This window comes from Echiichthys vipera (genome assembly GCF_963691815.1).
Source record: "Echiichthys vipera genome assembly, chromosome: 11".
In the NCBI taxonomy this organism is placed as follows: domain Eukaryota; kingdom Metazoa; phylum Chordata; class Actinopteri; order Perciformes; family Trachinidae; genus Echiichthys; species Echiichthys vipera.
Genome location: NC_139836.1, coordinates 18,327,275 through 18,348,612, shown reverse-complemented (window position 1 = coordinate 18,348,612; position 21,338 = coordinate 18,327,275). Strand labels below are relative to the sequence as shown.

Genomic DNA, 21,338 nt, shown 5'->3' with positions numbered 1-21,338 from the left:
ATGTTTTGCTTTCTGTCACGTTCGGTTTACATTGTAGCAGCCAATAGAGGCCGGCATTGTGGGGTTGCCAGGGTTGTCTGTTGTTGGGTGCAGCTACTGTAGGCTGGCACTGGGTGAAATGGAGTTTGCCAATCCTGCAGCTGCTTATTTGTCCGAGCAGCTGAGTGACCTGAGACGGGCAAAAACCAATATAGTCAATATAGGCCAAGATAAAGGACTGAAATAAAGGAGTTCAACGGCATTAAAACACACACCGAAATAGCTACTTTTCTCCTTGATCTGTAAGCTAACTTTCATGTTTACTTAGCTGTTACTGTACCTGTCAGTCAAACTCTCCTCTGCAATACTTGTTTTTATGGTGAGATTTGCATGAGGGGACGGGTTCAAACAGGCTCAAACAGACTCCGGTTTCCTGTAGGCTACTGGACCTGGTCTGACGAACCTGGCAACCTGACTGCTGGAATTATTTTTTTTAACATATGATGTACAGTATAAATATACAAATGTTAATAGTGATCATTGTAATAGCTAAGTAGTTTATGCCCCATACAAAGCTGTGTGTATAGGCTTTAGGCCACCCTAGCTATTAGGCCTAATTTTAGCTAAGAGTCCTTGGCTTAAAAGACCCGTTGAAGACCCCTAAACTAGGGAGTAGTGAAAGATTTCGGACACAGGCAGTAGAAACACGTGAAATTTAAGTAATTAATTTAATATGAGTTGCAAAAAAAACCTTAAAAAATGTATATAATGCCACAGTTGATTTATTCTTTGATTTCTTTAATTACCATTTGTTTTTACTGGTATATTACTGAATGGTATTGTAATGGTTTTAAAGATGTAATTAGTTATGATGTTGCTAACTTTATACTGGTAATAACATTTGAATTACTCCTAAACAGAAAAATTGTTTCCAACTATTTGCACTGATTTCAAAAGTGTGTTAAACACAACAAAATATGAACCATGTGCTAATAATAACAACGTTTATTAAAATATAAAGTTCTTGACATTCTTGATTTTTCTGTCTAAATGTGAACATAAGAGAGATTATTTGCAATACAAGACATATACTGTAAGCAATAGTGGGAGTGCAAAAACTAAAAGCTGAAAGGTCTGATTATGTGAGAGGATAATGCTGAATATCAGTCTGCTATGGCATTAACAGAGACGGTTATTGCATATTTCTGAGGACTTTAGATTCTGCAGCAGGAAGGCAGGCAGCTTGTCTGCACCTTAGGAGAACGGCTTCACAATCTTCATTGAGATGTAGTTCTGTAGATAAAGAAAAGACATTAAAATTCACTCAGATTACAAAAATAATGTGGAAAAACATTGTGTGATGGATATAATTTAGTTTCAGAAATATTAAAATCAATAAATTATGAGTACATTTATTTGCAAACTAAGCAATCTTACTGGTAGGGAATAGAACAGGATCCCGAGGAACAATATAACCAGCAGAAGAAGAATCGATGCAATGAAAATCCATTTGAATCTCCGCCAAACGATGAACTTCATGGTCTTGCAAGGGTTTGTAAACCAGAAGAATGACGTGTCAGGGCGGCTGTTGAATGGAGAAAGAGGGAAACTCTTACGCATTCACTTTAAGCAATTCATAGAACTATGCTTTATGCATTTTTTTTTAAACTGCTTTGAGGATTCAGAGTTATTACTTAGGTGAGTCCAGTTTAGGATTCATGTTTGGCTCATCTCTGCCTTTTCCAGCAGGTCTCTCCTCTGTCTCCTTCTCCTCCACTATTTCCAGAGTCATTTCTACTTTCCCCTGTGGAGTTTTTGAAAACAAAGTCTTAAACAGTAACCAGGAAAAAAATCATTAACAAGACATTGTGCTGTGGACATAAACGTACACCAAGCACAGTTTTCCCGTCCTGCTCGATCGTGCATGGCCACCAGCCTCTTACAGACTTCTGAGAGAAAAGTGAGCTTGGCAGTGATTTTTTGGAGGAGGTTGAGCCCGCCATCCCGGGCAACATCTTCAGGCTGCACTTCTCCGGGGTCTTAGCAGGAGCGATCAGGTTGAGTAGGTCTAGCTCAACTGAACCTGTAACAGAGAAATAGATAGAAAATAATCATTCTTCTTTTATTGCAGAAGTTGTCTCTATAGATATCTAGATATCTAGATGTCTCTATAGATATCTATCATTCAGGGTCTTCTCTTTGTGGGGTCATGGCATAAAATGGGGTTAAGAACAATGCTGTTTCACCTAAGTAGTCATCCAAGGAGAATTTGTCATTGTCCCAAATCTGGATGATCAATTTAGGAGGAATCCTAAATTCAGTTTTGTCGAGATTCCAAAAGTGTTCCTGTAAAAAAGCGATAGGTTTACTAAGCTCCCTCCCCGACAGTATGTCAGCACAACAAAAACAATCACTGCTGCTGATGCTTTGTTCCTGCTCCATGGTCTCACTCACTTTCCTCGAGACAACACACAGCTGTTCCGCGGGCAGGTAGTCAAACCCAAAGATAAACCTCCAGTTGAAATTTCCATCACCATCCAGGGATCTGTAGTGGACGTCCGTCTTCTGCTTGTTGTCCTCCATACCCGGCATCCATCTAGGAAACATGGCAGTGTTGAATTCAGATTTGATAGTTGTGAATCAATGTCTTGTAGAAAAACGCATATAAAAGAAACATACATGAAAGAACAAATGAAGGGTTAAGGTAAGAGACAGGACAAGTGATGTACCCTTTAACGTAGATGTCACTCATGCTTTCGCCGGTGATGCTTGTTTCATCCAGAGTGACGTCAGTTGTGTTCCAAATGATGGCTCGCAAGGCGTACCTGTTTTAAATATACTATTATATTTGATCCTTAATTGCACTATGATAAAACATTATTTAGTCAAGTGTCTCTTACTTCTTGGCTTTGCGTGGAGTGATATCACATGGGGGACCTGGCAAACCAAGGCTCTTGGGGAAAATGTCTACCCACATTTGAATTTGTCCCTGTATTTGTAGAAAAAGATGACTCTTCAAAAAAGCTACCAGACAATAGTAATAAAATGTTAATTTTACAGAGCATTAGGTTCATATTTCATATATACTTTATCCCTTCTGACTCTACTAAAAGGATGTATGTAGTGTTACTGCTGTTGTTTTAACCTGAGACAGGTTGGGTTGGTGGGAGCTGCACAGTGTTCTGGTCTCCACATGCTCTGGTGTCAAACCCTGGTTTCTGAGGACATGCAGGGCCAGCCTCTCTCTGGCTGGGCCCAAGTGCTGATGGATCACAGAATTTGCCTCTGCAAAGGGCATAGCAGATAACAAAAGTCGATGAGACAGGATAGTATTCTGTATAAGATGCATGTTAATATCAAATCTTCTATCACGGCTAGATTTTCTAAAGACAAGAGCCAAGAGGAGGCTCAGACATCTAGTTTTCTCTCAGACCTCTTGAATTATGATGAAAGATTATTCTGGATTTTTTTTCCCAACAACGCCAAAAATAAACTGCCAGATAAGAAATTTGCATCTTTTGAGCTACTGTTAAACAAATCTATTGCTCATTTTTATAGATATTTACAATTAGATATATTATAGCCTCATACTCCAATAGCGTTCCTTTATAATCCCCCAAATCTTTGTTTTCAAATTCACGTCAGGCTTAAAACAGATTAAATGTAGTACATACAACCTTCATAATCTACATAATTATGCAACTTTAAAGAAAAATAAATAGGAATAGAAATTAATTGAACAAATTCCAGATGCATTTTGTCATCAAATTATCTGAAGGTTCACTACTTATCCATCTGCTTTTGTACAATTCAAGATGGTACACTGACTTCATTGGTCAAAGGTTGTCTAGAATAAGAACAGACCCCACATGTCATATATGTAGGCAAGCTCCTTCAAGTCTGTTATGTACGTATGTTCTGGTCTTTATCATTTTATCTGATGTTGCACCACAGGGTGAACATCTAAGAAACTATAAGGGCAAAGTACTGGTTTTTGCAATTTGTTATCCAGGCAAGATTTGCTGTTCTTGTGGAACAGTATGACTCCCTACGCATACATAGATTACGCAATATCTCAAGCTAGACAAGATAATATACTCTCTCCAAGGGTCTGTTCTCTATATCATTTGTGGCAGCCTTTCTTGACATTTGTGGAAAGAATGAAAGCAGAGAATGTAAACCCAAAATATGTAAACACATCTGACTTGTTCTTTTTGCTTGTAAGTCTATTTTTTTCTTCTGTCTATTTGTGTTTCTCCACTTCTAGAAAATATGTAAATGACTGACTCCTTATGGTGTAAGTCTGGTAGGTGGGTAGGTGGGTGGATGGATACTTTGGATAAGCTTTGATAAAATGTACTGTTTGTGTTTTGTAGACTGTGAAAACCTACAATAAAAAGATGGAGATAGTAGATATAAGTAACAGAAAGATTATAAAAGGGCATTTGAGAATGGCTGTACCATAATCTTGCAGGTTGTATTGTTTGCCTGAGAAAAACAGTGAGCTGCCATCTCCCTCTATGCGTGGAGGAGGGACTCCTCTCACTCTAGCCACATTCTGGAGGATCTGAGAAGGCTTCAGCTGGTCTCTCCACTGATTGATCCCAGAGCTGCAAGACAATTGTAGCTTTGTAGGTTTTGCTTTGAGAAACTGAAACACATCTAAGTAGAAGTCCCCGGCGTACTCTGGAGGATGCATCAACTGTACTTCGGACATTTTACTGTATGTGTACGTACTTACACACAGTAAGTCTGTGGCAGGCCGCAGCCGGGCCTGAAACGAGAAAGGAGTCTGTTCTCCAAATCGATGACTGTCTCACCCACTTTTTCGTCTCTACTCAGTAAGTCATAGTCATACACAGCAATCTTCAGGTCCTTGTCTTGAGGAAGGAAGCAGGACAGCTCAAACATCCTGGACAAAAATGGAGGACATTATTTAATGTATTTTTTCTTTTGATCCTTTAGGCTCCTACACAAACTTAAAAGTGATCTTAATCATTTGAACGAATAAAAAATTAACAAAAAGTTCAGTAAGCTGGACACATCGTTGTCTCACCTCCCAAACTCTGGATTGAGGGTAGCTGGTTTGTAGTTATCTCTGTCATCCAGTGTTTTCCTTCCCAGAGCAATCTTTATGTATGGGTCACACTGAAATGAGAGTGCAAAAAATGATCTTTAGAAACTTCAATTATTATTATATTTTTCACTGATTAAAATCTAGAGCGTGGTTTTGACTCAATTTCTTTATCACTAAACCAGAAAGATTGTTCAGATAATCAGCTTCAAATCGTGTTTACCATGCCATTTGTATCCTTAGGCTGCAGGTCAAGACAGCGCACTACATAAATTCTGACCAGGCACTCCTGAGGTCCGCTCTCTGGAAGCTCTTTGAACTGGCGGGGTGGAGCTGGCACCCCTGGGTCATCGGGCAGTGGGTAAATCTTGAATGAGCCCTGAATATCACCAAAGAGTAGTTATATAACATCTCTCCTACAAAGTTATTAACATTCACACAGGAACTTAAGACTATATTCCAACCAAGGCGTCAACAGATTGATGAATCCCAGATTATAAATTCAATCTCTGAATTTCAGCATTCTAACTGAAAAATAAACTGCTATAATAAAAACTGTTTACTAAATTGTTTACTGATATTGCGTACATATCCACATTAAAATGCAACTTTGTTATCAACTCAAATGGGGTAATTTACCATGACAATTCAAAACTTCAACCATGAAGCACATTAATAATTAATAAATAAACAAAAAACAAAAATATGATAAAAGAGTTTATCATTGCTTTGTTCCTATTCCTTAGAATATGTAGGGCTCTCAGTCAGTCTTTTTACATATTTTTACAGCCTTAATTATTAATTATGATAATAATCCAAAGTGAATTGCAGTTATAACTGAACTGAATTAGACAGAACAGGATTAGTTAACGTCTCTTCGCAAACATACCAATCTGCAGGCTATACTGAATACATGATATCCATATGTGTTTATGAAGTTCATATATGATCCACCAGAGGGCAGACAAAGGCTAGGGAAAGTAGCTGTGACACAGCAAATGCAGTGATTTCTCATGTTACAATAGTTCAGGTATAATGGGATGATGAATGACATTCAAAATGTGGCTTCTGTACCTTGAACTCTCCCACCACAGAGGGATCATCTTCCTCATCTTCAGTCTTTCCTCGCTGAAGTTTGAAAGTGTTGCAGAAATCAGTGAGTCCCTGGAACTCTGCAACCTCTTCTAGTTCACTGTTAAACACCTGAAAAACCACACAACATAGTAGGAAGAACGCGTCACATCTATTGCAACATACGGCATTATCTGCTACACAAAACTAAAAGTCACTTCCCAGTCAGCTCCCAACCCAACTTTACTTCACACCTTAGTTTCATGTTTTCACAGAACTCCCATATTTTTCTTGCTGTTTTTTTCGTTTAAAGAAATAAGTACTGAATCTCCCAAATGTTTGACTGCTCTTGTCGGTATCTTTCACAGCTAGCTTGCTGCAGCATGTTAAACACAAACAAGAAATCAAGGAAAGATTATTGTGTAGATTTTTTTATTTAACAGCAACGTGTTCTTACCTGTAATTTGTCATATCCCTTTTTCAGGTAGGGCCCACACTTTTCCTGTGCTCCAACAGAGGCGTAGAACTTACTCCACCAGTCTACTGCTTCTTCCTCCTACACAAAGGATTTAATGATGAACTTAGTATTTTACAAGACACTCTGTATCAGTAGACTGTGAAAAGAGAAAATCTCACCATTTCTGCTTGAAGCTGCGAAATGGGAAGCAAACAAAGAACATTTATCAATACAAGGAGGTAGAAGTGAAAATTTTGTCTCCCACCTTTTGTGAATGAATTATTATTTACCTCAGCTTTCACGATGGGTCTCTCTTCAATGTCTATGACAACATCTCCCTGGGCAGCAGCTATCATTGCCACTGCAAGGTCAATGGAAACAGGTTACAATAAGACTCTGATGTATGTAGAGTGTGTATGTTTCTGCTGGAGTCCATGCATGTGTAAATATACCTCGAGCAGACATGCAGACCTCACTGTTGATACGATACGGATCACAGCGGAACACTTCCAGGCTGTCGATGGTGCACTGACCCACAACTGGTTTCCTACCGAATGGCCGGTGGTCAATTACCTTCAGCACAATTGGAGGGGTGTACATCTCCTCTTTGGGAAGAAGCTATGGTGAGAAAACAATAATAACAGCCCATATAAAAAAATAGGAAACATGAAACTCTTGGTGTCTGAATATTTATTCTCGACAGTTTGAGGGTTTGTACCACTTTAAGCAGCAGCACGGATCCAGGGAAGTTGGGGTTCTTTTTATAGTTCTTGATCACCGCGGTTTGAACAATCTCACCACCACACTCCACTATCAAACTGGGGGAGGAAACTGTGGCCAACTGATAGGTCTTCATATTCCTCAAGCCCCAAGTCAAGACCTGGAATCAAATAAATACATTAACACTCTTAGAAAAATGACTGTGAGCAGACAAAAGAAACTAGCATGGTGGTAGGAGATCAGTAAAAAAAAAAGGGGTGGAAGGTGCAACCACAACAAAGATCTTAGGGTGGGGCCGATCTTGTCTGATCATGTTATAAGAAGAAGAAGAATCCCTTTATTTGTTCCGCAATGGGGAAATTCAATTTTCACTCTATTTTTTCATTTGACACACACACAGGTCCGAAAGACACACACATGCACAGAAAGGACCTGCAAAGACAGAGATGTTAGAGCGAACAGTTGGGGGTTCGGTGCCTTGCTCAACAGCACCTCGGCAGGAGATGAACTGGCACCCCTCCAGCCACCAGTCCACGCTCCATTCATGGTCAACGCAGGGACTTGAACCAGCGCCCCTCTGGTTCCCATCCAAGTCACCTATGGACTGAGCTACTGCCGCCCCCATGTGTGCAAAGGTAATTTATAGAGGCTGGCAAAGGAGCAGGAAGTGTACCTCAATGGCAGTGAGCTGCACTACAGGCCTGATTCCCTGGGGAACCATGTAGAGCTTTTCCCCCCGACGAGGAGGCATCAGGGGCATATCTCCCTCGTTCACCTGGAGGGTAAAGCAGAGCATCACCTCCTGAGTATAGTTTTAAAAATGTTAAAAGGTACAGTATGTTAACTTAGTGTCTTTGTTACCCTGTTCTTCAGTAGGAGCTCTGCAGCCAGCAGCATCTCCCCAGCACTGCGACCTTTTTTGGTGACCGGGAACCACAGGAGCTTTGGGCTGACAGCCACACTGGGGTTCAGTTTCACGACTGGGGGGCATGTACAGCGACCCATGGGTTCGTCTTTCCCCTTTGGAAATAAAGTGAAGAAGCACACAAAGACTTAGGAAAAGCCTTATTACATCCACCATTAACCACAGTTGCATTTCTAAGATAAAAGTCTGTATGCCTATCTGATTTAATTTGGCAGATTAAATATACAACATACTACTTGATCACTGTCGCACAGCTCAAACACCACATCAGGAGGGTTGCGGGCAATAGTTTGCGGGTCTCCGTAGATTTCAATGTCCTCAAAGACGAGAGTCTGATCCCATGTGGGGTTCAGGGTGGACCTTATGACTTCCGTTGTCTTACTCACATGTAGGAATGACACATGGGCGTAGGGATCTAGGGAGGACCAGGAGTATTATTATGACAGAAATGTGAGACAGAACATTTGAACCTATGATGATAAATGTGGTGTGTGGCTTGTTCTTGGTTATTCTGTTTTCTGCTTCTTTTTTTTTACCTGAGAAGCTGTCTTTGTCCATGGCACAGAGACTTCTCGCCTGATACACGTACACTCTCAGATGGTAAAGGTAAGACCCTGAAGGGAACATTGGTCAGCATGTTCAACTGTATCACCGACCAATATAATCCCTGATTTATCGAGATTTTACTGAGTTCTTGATTCACCGTTATCTTGTGACCAGTAATTAACTTTATCAGCCCCATCTACTTACGGCTAAAGTGGCAGGAAACAGTGGGTGTGTTGGCGCCAAATAGTTTGGCTGCATCCTTTTTACTGGCCTTCTCGTCAACATCAACCCCCTGTTAACAAAACGCAGGGAGAGGTGCTTACAATAACACTTAACAGCAAACATCTGAGCAAAATTAAGAAAACTTGAAAAGACAAATGCAGAACTAAAATAAACTTCCTGAGTGATTTGCCAACATCTGACAGGAACAGGCACAAGCAGGAGGAGAATAATGAGAGGATATGACTCAGATGGCACAAAGTAACTGTTGTTGCCATGACAACTGCCTCGTTGTGTGAAATAAGAATACAGCACATTATTAGTGGTGTTTCTCAGGGGACATAAGTAAGACTCACTAATGCCCCTTCCAGCCTGAAGATGGCGGAGGATCCGATGCAGTCGGATGGGACCATCTTTCTTCTCCAGCGGCGGCGGCGGAAAGTGTCAGAGGTGCGCTCCTTCCTGTGGAACTTCCAGCCAATCAGGGAAGAGTATTCCCAGCCTTCCCCTGGTTCTCGCCTCTGTGGAAGAAACAGGTTAAAAATTATAAACTGCAGTCATAACTCTCAAATACAAGATGAGAGATATAAATAATTAATATAGAATAAATAAATATATATATGCACTCTTCCTCACCTCAGTAACAACCATTTTATCAGATATCTTCTTCCGTGGTCTTATGAGTCTCTTCCTGCGATGGACGTGATACATTTTCTCTGCTGCAACCCAGGATTTGGGTTTATCTTCAGGAGGAATGGTAACTCCGTATTCCCAACCTGGTGCCCAAAGACACACACAGAAATATGCACAAGCCAAGTTAAACATGCAGCATTTCGGACATGAAAACACGATCAAGAGAATATTTTGATCACATATTTCAGCTGTAGTGTTGTAATGTTACCTCTCTCATCTACAGCCTTGTTGCTGTCAAAGCTCCAGTCATCCTCCCAGCTCCATCCAGGCGGACACTCAAACTCTCCTGGGCTTAAAACCTTTTCTCCATTCTAAACAAGGACACTCTGTCATTCATTAATGTGACGTATAGCTATTAATAAACACAAAATTACTGATTAACATTAACTTTTTAAAGTAATTAAAGCAAAATTACTTGTAAATATATACACATACTGGCTGATTCCAGCTTCATAAATACAAAAAGTTCCTTTCTGATATTACTGACTATTTGTGTTGTTATTACCAACTCATTTATTTGTCTACTTGGGGCCTGATGAAATCTGATATTCACTCTCCTTTGTTTTGCTTTCCACCAACTCCTGAGTGAAATATCTGGTTCTTTAGTGGCTAAATGCTCTGTACACTCTGTTCACCATCTAATTGCTCACGTTTGTGTGTTTGACTTTTGTTGCTGGAATGTCTGGAATGAAAGTGAATCAAAACTTTAAAGTTTTGTGCCATAAAACCAAAACAACAAACTGAAAAAGTCCAAAACGAGCCGAGGAGAAGTGTAGAGTACGGTGATAGTTCTCTGCAGGTCCATCACTATGAGCGGCCCCTTCCACATTACACATACACAAATTGAGAATAGTAGCTTTAATTTTTCGGGGGAGGCTATTGTTCAGACCAAGTACCCAAAGGATGCCATAACCGATAGTAGCAGCCCTAATAAAAACTACATATCATAACAATATAAGTCCATATGTTTATTTACATAAGTTTAACCACAAGCAACCCACCCTTCTTACTGTAAGTACATAAAAGCACAGGAAAAACTGATAACACCGGAAACTAACATGCATAGACAGGCTTTTGTCCTGTTATCTTCACCTACATTTTTCACAAAAATGAAATGTGTGTGTGTGTGTGTGTGTGTGTGTGTGTGTGTGTGTGTGTGTGTGTGTGTGTGTGTGTGTGTGTGTGTGTGCGTGTGTGTGTGTGTGTGTGTGTGTGTGTGTGTGTGTGTGTGTGTGTGTGACCAGTAGGTCGTACCACGTCTGTGTAGGGCTCTCTGGCAGGGTTCCACTCCCCACCAGGAAAACGTGTTTCATTCTGAAAAACTTCATCAGTGAACTCTGTGTGGCCCGCATCTGCTTCTGTCAACAGGCTGTAAAAAAAAAAAAATCAACACACAGGTTGATGAGAAGCTTTGTGACTCAGAGAGCAGCTATGAAGGACTGTGACCAACTGAGTGTAACAGCTCAGGAAGACGTGCTTCATAGGCTAAAATTGTTTACATGAGCCTTGACTGGAGAATGTCAGCACAGACGTAGGAGGCACTAATGGAGGGAGGGAGGCCTCTTTAAACCAAAAAAAAAAGGCTGATACCCAAATTCCTTTTCATTTCCTGTGATTGTGTTCACAGGGTGGCTGGTACAAGCAATGATTTATGATTACCACCACTTAATAGAGGAGAGAGCTGAAATATGAACAGGATTGGTTCAACTGCACATAGATAAGAAGATGTTCGACTGTACAGGCCATGAATCACAAAGGCCTGTGTGAGTATGTGTGCTTGTGTAGGATTTAGTGAGTTTAACATACCATCGCGCTGGGTCAACAAACCAGTCTTCCTCCCAATCCCATCCACGTGGTGGCATAAAGCGTTCACGTTTGAGTTTCACCTTTCCAGTCACATCTGAGAACTTATGGCGACCAACCAGACCGGTAGTTCCCCACTTCCCTAAAACATGGGCCTGGTTCTCATACTGCAGACAGAAAGTCAGAGATGACACAACTGAAATCAAAGAAAATATATATATATATTTTTTTTAAAAGCTAATGTTTTGAGAAGCTACTGTACCATTTCAGCATAAACACTGAAGTTTCCCTCTGAGAAGCTGTTGAACATCTTCTCATGAGCAGAGAGACCAAGCCACATGTTGACCCGCAGCTGGACAGGGACCTTCAGACCTTTGTTTTTGTCCAGGGGGTACTGACAAACAAATAAAATTATAAAAGTGGGAACATGAGCAGTGATGTTTAACAGTGAAATATATCATTAAAAGTAGATAAATGTGTTACTGTATGGGTAGTTTTATACCTGCATGAAAACGGTCTGGGTCCGTCCACAGTGTTTGCCGCGCGCCTCTTCGCTAAAGTTGGAGAACAGGATCTGGTTTGCTGGGACTCGAGCAAAAGCCACACGCTTCTCTCCTCTTAACATCCAGATGATCACATCTGGCATGCTGTTCTGAGGCTGATGTAAACACACAACATTTCAGTTACATAATAAAGTTTTATTGATGTCTTTGGGAGCTACATGACTTTAGATTTTTCCAGACCTCCTCTGCCAGCTGCTTGACTCTGTACAACCAGTCCTCAATGTCACCAACGGTGGCCTTGACATCTGTGGCATCCTCTCTCATGCGATTGGCCATCTCTCTGATATCAGCCACAGCAGTATCACGCAGGTTTTTCAACTGGAGATCCAGTGCAGTCACATTGGGCCGGCCCTCCAGCACTGGAAGCTGGAAACTGTGAGAGCAATGTTGAATGGTACCAACACATGGTAAAACAAAAACAAAACTCAACCCAAACAACCACCTGCAAATGTATTTGACCTAAAAGCAATAACCACACTACAGTTTTGCTAATGATACATTGCATTACAGCTCTACTTCATATGACGCACAGGTCCAGTGAAGGATATGGTCTGGTCCTGTCTTACCTGTTCAGGTCCTCAATCATGTGGTTGATGAGTTTGAGCCAAATCTCGGCCAGACGTGTCTCAGACACCTTGGCTAAAATGGCTGTTTTTAAAGAGGTGAGGTGGGACTCCTAAAATACATCACAGAGACAGATAAAAGGAAGTTACTAAGCAGTACTCCCTGCATAGACATGTACAATATTTGCAACTGTGACTTATTCTCACCAGTCTCTCAGCAATAAAGAGGAGAATGTTGACAGAGTCGAGACGGTGGCTGATGTCTTCCCAGTATGAAGTGAGAATCACAACAGGCTTAGTGTCAGCCCAGGGCAGGTAATAGTAGTGATTACCTGTGGGACAGAAAATAAATATACCCAGTCATTTTAAACACAAGTTGTAAAAAAACATTTGGTGTCCACGTAGTTCTCATTCTCTTTAAAAAAGACTTAAATCATGGTGGAAACTGTCTAATGTCCACTGTTATAGAAGAGTCCTAACGATATACATGCTCCACTGATTATTATTATTTATATGATATACTGTATTTTTAACACACGGAAAAAAATACGTGTAACAAGGTTGAAATACTATGCAATGCTTCATGCTGTTGAACAAAAACTAGATAGGAATACATTTTCAAGTAATTTTTTGACTTCTTGCACACTTCTTTTCATACCATCAAACACAGCATAGCTGTACTGGGTGGTGGATGACAGGGGCTTGCAGGTGGAGTCCAGCTTGTTACCATAGTTACCAATGCTGACCTCGAACTGGATTGGCTCGCCTGGCTCTTGGAGCATGCATGCACTGTGGAAAACAGCGCACAGACAGTACTTCCTCCTCCGCTGGTATTTCTGCAAATCAATTATAAAAGGATGTAGCAGTGCTAGAGGTTAGGGAGGGATTATTTGTGTCCCTGTTCTCTTTTTCTAGACACTGAGATACTGCTATTTTCTGTAGGGAAACTCTTAAGATCCATGTAACAGTAACATTGTCAAAGAAAAAAAGTAATTCATCAATGTATGAGAACTACAGAGGCAAAACATTGGGCCTTGTATCTTAAGAATTATCATCAGTAATTACAGTATGACGGAATTACAATAGACAGTGCATACCTGTGCCACCAGGATGTCATCACTGCAGATGTCATCCACATTCTTATCCACCTTTTCATCCAGCTGAGTGGACAGTTCAACAAGGACTCTCCCCCTGTAGGCAGCCCCTTCACCCTGCAACGAAAACCTCATGTACACATTCACGTGTCTATACCTACCCTACTGAACCCTCTGTACTGAGCCGATAGGGTAGTCTTACCTTTCCAAAGTTGAGTTCCTCATATGGGTCGGGCAGGCCAGTAAATTCTCTTGGGCTACCGTACAGGTTGACGTAGCACGGCCCAAAAGCTGGGAGAAAACCAATCTCTGATGCTGCGGTGCTCACTGTAACATAACGAACACTGTTTAAAAACCACCTGGAGAGGTTCAAGGCTTATACAACAACAAGGCGCATGCAATGCAAAAAAATCAAACACTCATTATTTCCACAGTAATGGTAATATAAATCCAAAAATATATGAAGTAGCTTATGGTTAACTACAAAATGTATTAATATTATGGTCCAATCTGTCCTGCGACTGTATAAGGTTAAAATCAGTACAGTAAGTAACAATTTTTTTTAATGCACATGTTAAAACTTGTAGATGATGATTTCATACTTACAGTCAGACACTGTGTTGCAATCAGCCCGAGCATCTGTTTCCAGAAAAAAGATTAATCGAATGTCATTTTGTAATATCAAGACGTAAAAAAAACTGTGACAACAATCACTACAAAACTACAGATTACATGATTACCTTCTATCTCTCCACCAGACGAAGACATTTTGTTCAGATTTAAAAATGTTGTTCCTATGGCATCATTCTTGCTTAGACGATCCCTGCCAAGAGTTAACTGGCACGTCAAATATCAATTGTGATATTACTGTCACGTGTGCAGCTGTGTATGGATGAAGTTGAGGTCTTACCAGTCATACATAGTCAACTTGATTCGTTCACACATGGATGGGAACTACAGAGGCAGACAGAGGTGTGTGTTCATTTGTGCTGAAGGTTAAAGTGTTTCTTAAATTTGAATCAAGCCCATAAGATACATCTTACGACAATACGCAATCTATACTACCTTGAATTGGAGATTGAGGAGTTGATTCCACTCCGGATTCGCATTTTTCTCAATGATTTTGGTGCACAGCTAAAACAGAAAAAAAATGTTTTAATGCTCTTACTGTGGGATTATTATTTATATGCAATGGCATTTTCTTTTCTTTCTTTTTAATTAAACAGGAAATACCTTCTTGCCAGCAAAGCTGACTTCCACATATGGATCCACCAAGTTTTTCCTGTCTCCTTCCCCTCCAAAGACCTGTTTTACCGTCTGAATAAAGGCATCATCCACTGCAACGTAAAGTGGGTTCTAAATAAACATTTTTTCAACTGGACTTGACAGCATTAAACTACAATGATTGCAGGAATGTATGAATCGCTTACTCTGTGGCATATCCTCAGCACGGTAGACTTTGAGGCTGACTGTGGCCCATCGCATTGTGATTCCGGCTGGCACCAAAAGATTGCTTTCTATGTCGTCCTGCTCTTCACTTATCTCTCTCCTCTCAGTCTGGACCAAGGAGAGGAGAGGAGAGGAGAGGAGAGGAGAGGAGAGGAGAGGAGAGGTTGTCATGGTCTTTTTTAAACTGATTTGTACTCTGTGTCTAGCAGAAAGGAACTTGATTGTAAGAAAGAAGGTACACGCACCGGCGGTTCATCTCCGGTGCCCACAACTATTATGCTGACTTTCAGGTAACCTCTGGCCCCCGAACAAGAGTCATCAGGATCACTCAGGAGGAGCCATTTCCTCATTATGGCATGTCCTGGACATGGTATAATATTCAACATGTTCAAACACCTGCAATATATACAAACAAATCTTAATTTTTCAGTCTATGCATTTTACATGGAAATACTGACCTGGTTCGTCATAGATGTATCCAACATCCAACTGAGAAGCCAAGAAAAAAAAACATTTTGATTATTGGGAAATTTGAAGTCTGTCAACCGGCTGGTGATAAAAGCGACACCGAGTCCTTGATATTGAGTGATATATCAGTGCAGGTCAAACTTCTGAAATGAATCAAACAGAGATAAGAACTTAAAAACTCTTCAATTGGCATACCTTGAACTCTCCCATTAGACTGTCGGATCTGAGGGAGAAGGAGTCATAAACCTGTCGAAGAAAAACACAGCTTTTAAAGCTTCAGCAGATGGAGAAGTTCCCTGAAAAAGCACTTATTGGATGTTCTTTTTGTTTTTGCAAAAGAAAAATTGCTTCCACAGGAGTTATGTACGCACCCGAAGACTAATGCTCTCATCAAACAGTTCTGAGGGGAGCATGTTGACATTGTAGAAAAACATCTGAGGGTCATAAACAAGATATAAATTAAAGAGTATTTTCCTTGTCATTGTGAGCACAATACACGCCTTTTCTTATGTTTTCCTGAATAAATGTATTAAGCTGAGATATTTATGCTTTGGCAAAAGCTGAGACAAAGGAAAAATGCTTATGAGTTGTGTTGGATATGAGAGAAAGCTGAAGACACTGCCTTTTAGGTCCACTGTCAATTAAGCACTGCAAATAAAGAGAGAAATACCCCAAAGAGTTAACAAAGCTGCTGGGAATTAAGTGCCAAAGAAGTAGGACAAGATGATGTTCACAAGTAAGAAAAAAGGCAAAAGCAAGTGATCACTAATGGATTTTTACAGATATTTGTAGTGGATTGATCACCTCATCGAAGAACGGGTTATTTCCTCTTCTTATTCTGGTCCTGTGGGTCTGTCCGCATACATTCACCTTAACCACTGGCTTGATGTTGTTGCCAGGCAGCTGTCGACCCTCGATAACCCGAACACGAATCTGAACATTACAAGCAACGGTGAGGCAACTAAACAAACAATGTATCTGGGCCCTTTTTGAAACGGTAACACTGATTCAGTTGTGTTTACAAATACAAACTTATTCAGTATGTTAAAATACAAAACATACAAGCTATTACAGGAACAAAATTAAGAAGAAAGAAAGTCATGTGGGAAATTGCTTGCCCGTATGCAGAACCAAACTAAGCTTCACATGTTTGCAATTCTCTATGAGGGATAAGTGTTATATTTCACTATCTTTTGAGAGGAAAACAGCAATCAATACTCAGACAATACCTGGAAGTCCTGAGGCTTATTGGCCAAGGTTCTATGCTTCTTACGGCTGAGACGCAATGGCTTTCGGTTGGTTTTCCCAGGCTGATTTGGTGTAGTGGGAGCTCCTGGGCTGCCACTCTGACCTCCTCCATCCACGTCTGTCTCCCCTTCATCACCCTCATCAGTGTCTCCTGTGGATCAAAACTACAATAATCACAACATTCTTTGAATCAATATTCCAAAACACTCTCATTGAAGAAAAACTAACACCCTGGGAGTGTGTGATGTGTCTGTTAAAGCAATTCTTATCTTTCTGGCATTTTTACACTTTCACTTGTGCTGCTCAAGCTGCATTCAAGTGCCATGGGAAACTCCGAAGTTCAGACCTCCAAATTGGCAAAATGCACTGGAATGCCTGTCAAAGTGGAACCTGAATTTGCTAGTAGGAGGTTCACTTTGACAGGCATTCCAGTGAACTTTGTCTAGTTGGAGGTCTGAAACGTTGGACTTCCTATGACACTTGAACACAGCAGGAGCAGTGCAAGTGAAAGTGTAAAAATGCCAGAAAGGTAAGAATTGCTTTAGCCGCGATAATGGCAGCAAATAAGCACCCTGCCACTGATTTGCAGATATAAATCTTTTTTCTGCATTCAAGTGGTCCAATGAGTTGTTATCCAGTGTATAATAAAGACTATGGATCATTTGAGTAAATACATTTTATAAAGTTTGGACCCTCTCTTTAGAAATCAGTTTCTGAGAGGGTATTTTGGTGTTAAAACTACTATTTTTTGGAATTTTGTTTTTATTTTTCTCCTTTTATTGTTATATCCCTCATTGTGTGTTTATTTATTGATTTATATTTGTGTGTTTGTCTTTTCTTGTTATTGTGACCCCGGAATACCTTATGGAAATTATTCATGTGAATGATTGTAAAGGAGAGTGATGTTTGGTTCTGTTATTTTGAGAGGGAATCAAAAAAATGTAGACACAACCATCACTTTTCATTTCTTAAACTATCTACTTACCGGCATCAGCGTGAGAGGTATTTTCATGGGGCTGATCATTGAGGTCTGGAGTAGTGTTGGCAGGTGGCTCATACCCAATTAGCAAATTAATGGTTGCCTAAACACAGACCAAGCATCATCCACTGCAAGAGCTGAAGCTGCCTTAGCTAAAATTCCATGTCATAATATTGCAAAAGTGTCACATGTGAGTATTAAATGTATTCACCCCGACAGCCTGTTGTTTCTCATTGATCAAGGGCACATTCTTGGATGGGAAGGACTTCACGTGACCACTGGCCAAGTCTCTCAAAGAGATTTTTGCCGAGCCGATAAACCTGTAAGGCAATCACATTCCCCTGCACATCAGTGATTATCTTTGTTTGAAGAGACAGCAAGGATTAATAGCTGGAAGAAATTCTAGGGAGGACGCTTCAGTTCCAAAATCGATGCCCACATGAGGGAATTGGACACAGTGTTTGTGACTGTAATTTCTCGTTGCTACGGATAGTTGGCGGTTTCTACTTCCCAATTTCACTTCTTCACATATTATGGTAAACAGAAGTCCTGCAGCAACATAAATGAATAACCGCAATGGATTGCAACACATTGGGCATTTTCAAAAACACCCCATATCAAATAACATGATAACGTCCACTTTGCCAAACCTTTTTCACAGAAGACATTTTGACTCAGTAGGAAAGGCACAGGTGTGAATAATAAAATGAATGAATTATGGCTGAGTTCCATTTAGCTGTTCTGAATTCAGCGTTCTGTTATTGTGCATGCTGTCTCACTTTCACATTCACTGCAAAACTTGAATAAAAGTCTAAAGTCTAAATGAAAAAGGCCTGAGAGCCATTTGGGAGCAGCAGTAGCATCTCCCAAGAGAACAAATGGGGGATATGCTGTGTGACAAGGACCAGCTGGCTGCCCCCTGTGAAAAAGCAGTAGGATGGAAACAATTAACATCTACCACAGGCATGTACTGGGCGTTCTGTGCCCAGTTTAAGGGTGAACAAACGTGGAGCAAAGGAAGCGGCTGAAAAGGCAGTCTTAAGTAAGCAATACAAGAGCAGGCAAAATCCTTTTTCTTCTCTCTTGTTCTCAACAGTTGATCCATCATTTATCATTACACAGAGTGTGGGTTGTCCTTGGAAAGCAGGGTCAAGTGTTGAGGATAAAACAGGAAATCTGGTATGGCAATTTACTGTCCCGACCAATGCAGAGGCCACGTGCGGGGACTTATTTATACAAATTGGAGTGTGTACATTACTCTCCTAGGAAACTAGAAAACAAAACTTGAAACTTTCAAAAAGTTTCCTTGAAAAAAAATAACTAAACAGAACCTTTTGACAACTGTGAAAAGCCAGATAACAATTTGCCAAGCACACTGATACATTTTCTACTACTTACATATCACTTTTAGACAAAGCTAGTTTAAACGTAAAGCAATCTTTGCCAAACACACTCCATAGTACCACAGGTTAGATATGCCTGTTAGTCTCTCTGAGTCACATTCCTTTTCTAAACTTTCCTAGTTTAAAGAAGTGGGGGAGAGTTGGTCACACAGTATTTACATATTCAATCAAACGTCTTTCTCTCCAGAATCAGCTGTCTAAAGTTGATTTTTTTTTTTCTATTACAGGCTGAGTTACGACTAGTCATCATAGATGTGCCAATGACAAGCCAGCGCAAGCTTTCTTAGTCACCCCGCTCATGCACTGCAGGCAGGGATCATGGAAAAATATCCAAGTGAGTGCGTGGCTGATGCAGACACCCCTCCACCCTCACCCCACCCCTTGTGCCTGCCTCAGAATCATTTACATTATACACAGTCACCAGAACGACTTAGTGGGAATCCTGTCACTTGGGCTCTCTTCTTGTCTACACTTCAGAAAGACAAAAAGAGACTTACATTGTTACAAAATGCATATTAATAGATTAAGGTAAAATGAAGCTGAGTAAACAACCTATATGGCAGTCTGGAGTCTACTGCAGGGAAGATTCAAAAGTAGTGGCTTTTTTTTTCCTTTTAAGGCAACATTCCTCATAAGCGCTGGGAGGGCTGCTGTGAGATAGACAAAACAACTACACTACTAACACTGCTGCAAGTCTTATCATGGTCGCAGTGAGATCCTGTGGTGGTTATACAGCTAATTTATGTTACAACACGCTGCTCTGCTAATAACTACTCTAAACCAAACTGTTAGAATGAATAGTGTGGTTGTAGCATCGGTAGTACAACTGTGCTTACACAGACGGTTATCTCACATCTACCTTCTCATAAGGTAAATCTCTGAGGCGTAGTGAGGGTTGTCCTTTCAGTCATTACGTGTGTTACATAGCGTAATGGGTGTTTGTTTTTTGGGAGGGGGGTTCCTGTAAAGACCGCCTACACTCAGTCTCAGAGTGTGTTTAAATTATCAGGACTGAGTCGGTAGGCTGAGTGTCATGTATTCATTTTTTTTTTTTAACAACACACAATGTCACTTTTAGGACACACTATGAAATATAAAATGTCACAATCTTAACCTCTGATGCTTTTCACACACATACTTGTCTTTGCCGATTGTTTCATAGTCTTTCACAACCACGTTGATGAATGAAGATGCATCCAAGGACAAGCCTTTCAGATCAAATTCAAGCACCTGAAATTACAGGGAGGAGACCTTTATAATTAAAACAACAGCACACCATCATTTTAACTGAGGTAATAGCAGCTTTCCCAGTCAACACACTGTAGCTCTCACACATAACAGTTAGCTCTAATTGTGCACTTACTTCGTTCCATACAGGATTCAATTCATTGTCAATTGCTTTGGTTTTCTTCTTTTCACCTGTAAACACAACAGTACAATATTTATTTGTAAGTCATAATCTGGTGTTACAATAATATGTCCCAGAGAAAACAGTGGATACAAGCGCTTGTAAAAACATAAATTACTGAATGGATATTTTATAAATTGTTGGAAAAAGAGGAACACATGCCTCTTGGGTTTTTTATGTATACATAAATACAAAGATCAAGCCTTGTAGCTAAAGAAAGTTGCTGTACTGTGGACAGAGGACTACTCTGACCTAATAAGGATGTAGCCTACTCTTCGTTTTGATGAGGAGTCACTATCTTCATATTCAAATAAAGCACTAAGAATGCATATTGTAAATTGCTACTACATATCACTGCAAACGTGACGTCCAAAACCTTAAGGATGACAGAAAAGATGACAACTTGATAGAAAGTGAAACACTGTGCATGATCAATCGCCCGAAAAAGGAGTCAACAAAGCATACAGCAGGGGGGGGAAACAAAGTCAAAGCAATAGTCTCACCTCTAAAGACAACCCCAGCTATTGGATCTGGGTTTCCAATTTTCTTTTTAGGGATCCCACTAGCGGACTCAACAATGACCCGCAGCATTTTGATAAGTCCAAATGTATTCAGAGAAACTAATCATATTCCGGTGAGACAAAGGGAGCCCTCTGAGGGAACTGAAACGCACAGA

The 21,338-nt window shown here is 40.4% G+C and overlaps 1 protein-coding gene across 1 annotated transcript; it reads right to left on the bottom strand.

Annotated features, from left to right (window-relative positions):
• Nucleotides 1–738: 738 nt before the first annotated feature.
• Nucleotides 739–21,336, bottom strand: myofl (myoferlin like). Its single transcript, XM_083922786.1, has 54 exons — nt 21,166–21,336; nt 20,618–20,673; nt 20,393–20,484; nt 18,063–18,171; nt 17,858–17,954; nt 16,854–17,023; nt 16,429–16,557; nt 15,996–16,058; nt 15,820–15,870; nt 15,615–15,645; nt 15,402–15,517; nt 15,138–15,264; nt 14,941–15,044; nt 14,773–14,841; nt 14,618–14,661; nt 14,448–14,530; nt 14,314–14,346; nt 13,910–14,034; nt 13,711–13,824; nt 13,272–13,449; nt 12,821–12,945; nt 12,617–12,726; nt 12,231–12,423; nt 11,990–12,145; nt 11,750–11,881; nt 11,491–11,654; nt 10,939–11,053; nt 9,893–9,995; nt 9,628–9,767; nt 9,348–9,512; nt 8,977–9,064; nt 8,763–8,840; nt 8,460–8,641; nt 8,163–8,321; nt 7,975–8,076; nt 7,300–7,461; nt 7,034–7,199; nt 6,872–6,942; nt 6,761–6,775; nt 6,582–6,680; nt 6,128–6,256; nt 5,277–5,432; nt 5,036–5,127; nt 4,721–4,891; nt 4,441–4,589; nt 3,125–3,264; nt 2,880–2,968; nt 2,709–2,804; nt 2,434–2,575; nt 2,226–2,325; nt 1,869–2,062; nt 1,674–1,783; nt 1,417–1,564; nt 739–1,272 (listed from the first exon to the last, which is right to left on the bottom strand). Exons 1-54 carry the CDS (start codon nt 21,251–21,253, stop codon nt 1,234–1,236), a joined length of 6,159 nt encoding a protein of 2,052 aa, XP_083778912.1. The 5' UTR covers nt 21,254–21,336; the 3' UTR covers nt 739–1,233.
• Nucleotides 21,337–21,338: the final 2 nt, after the last annotated feature.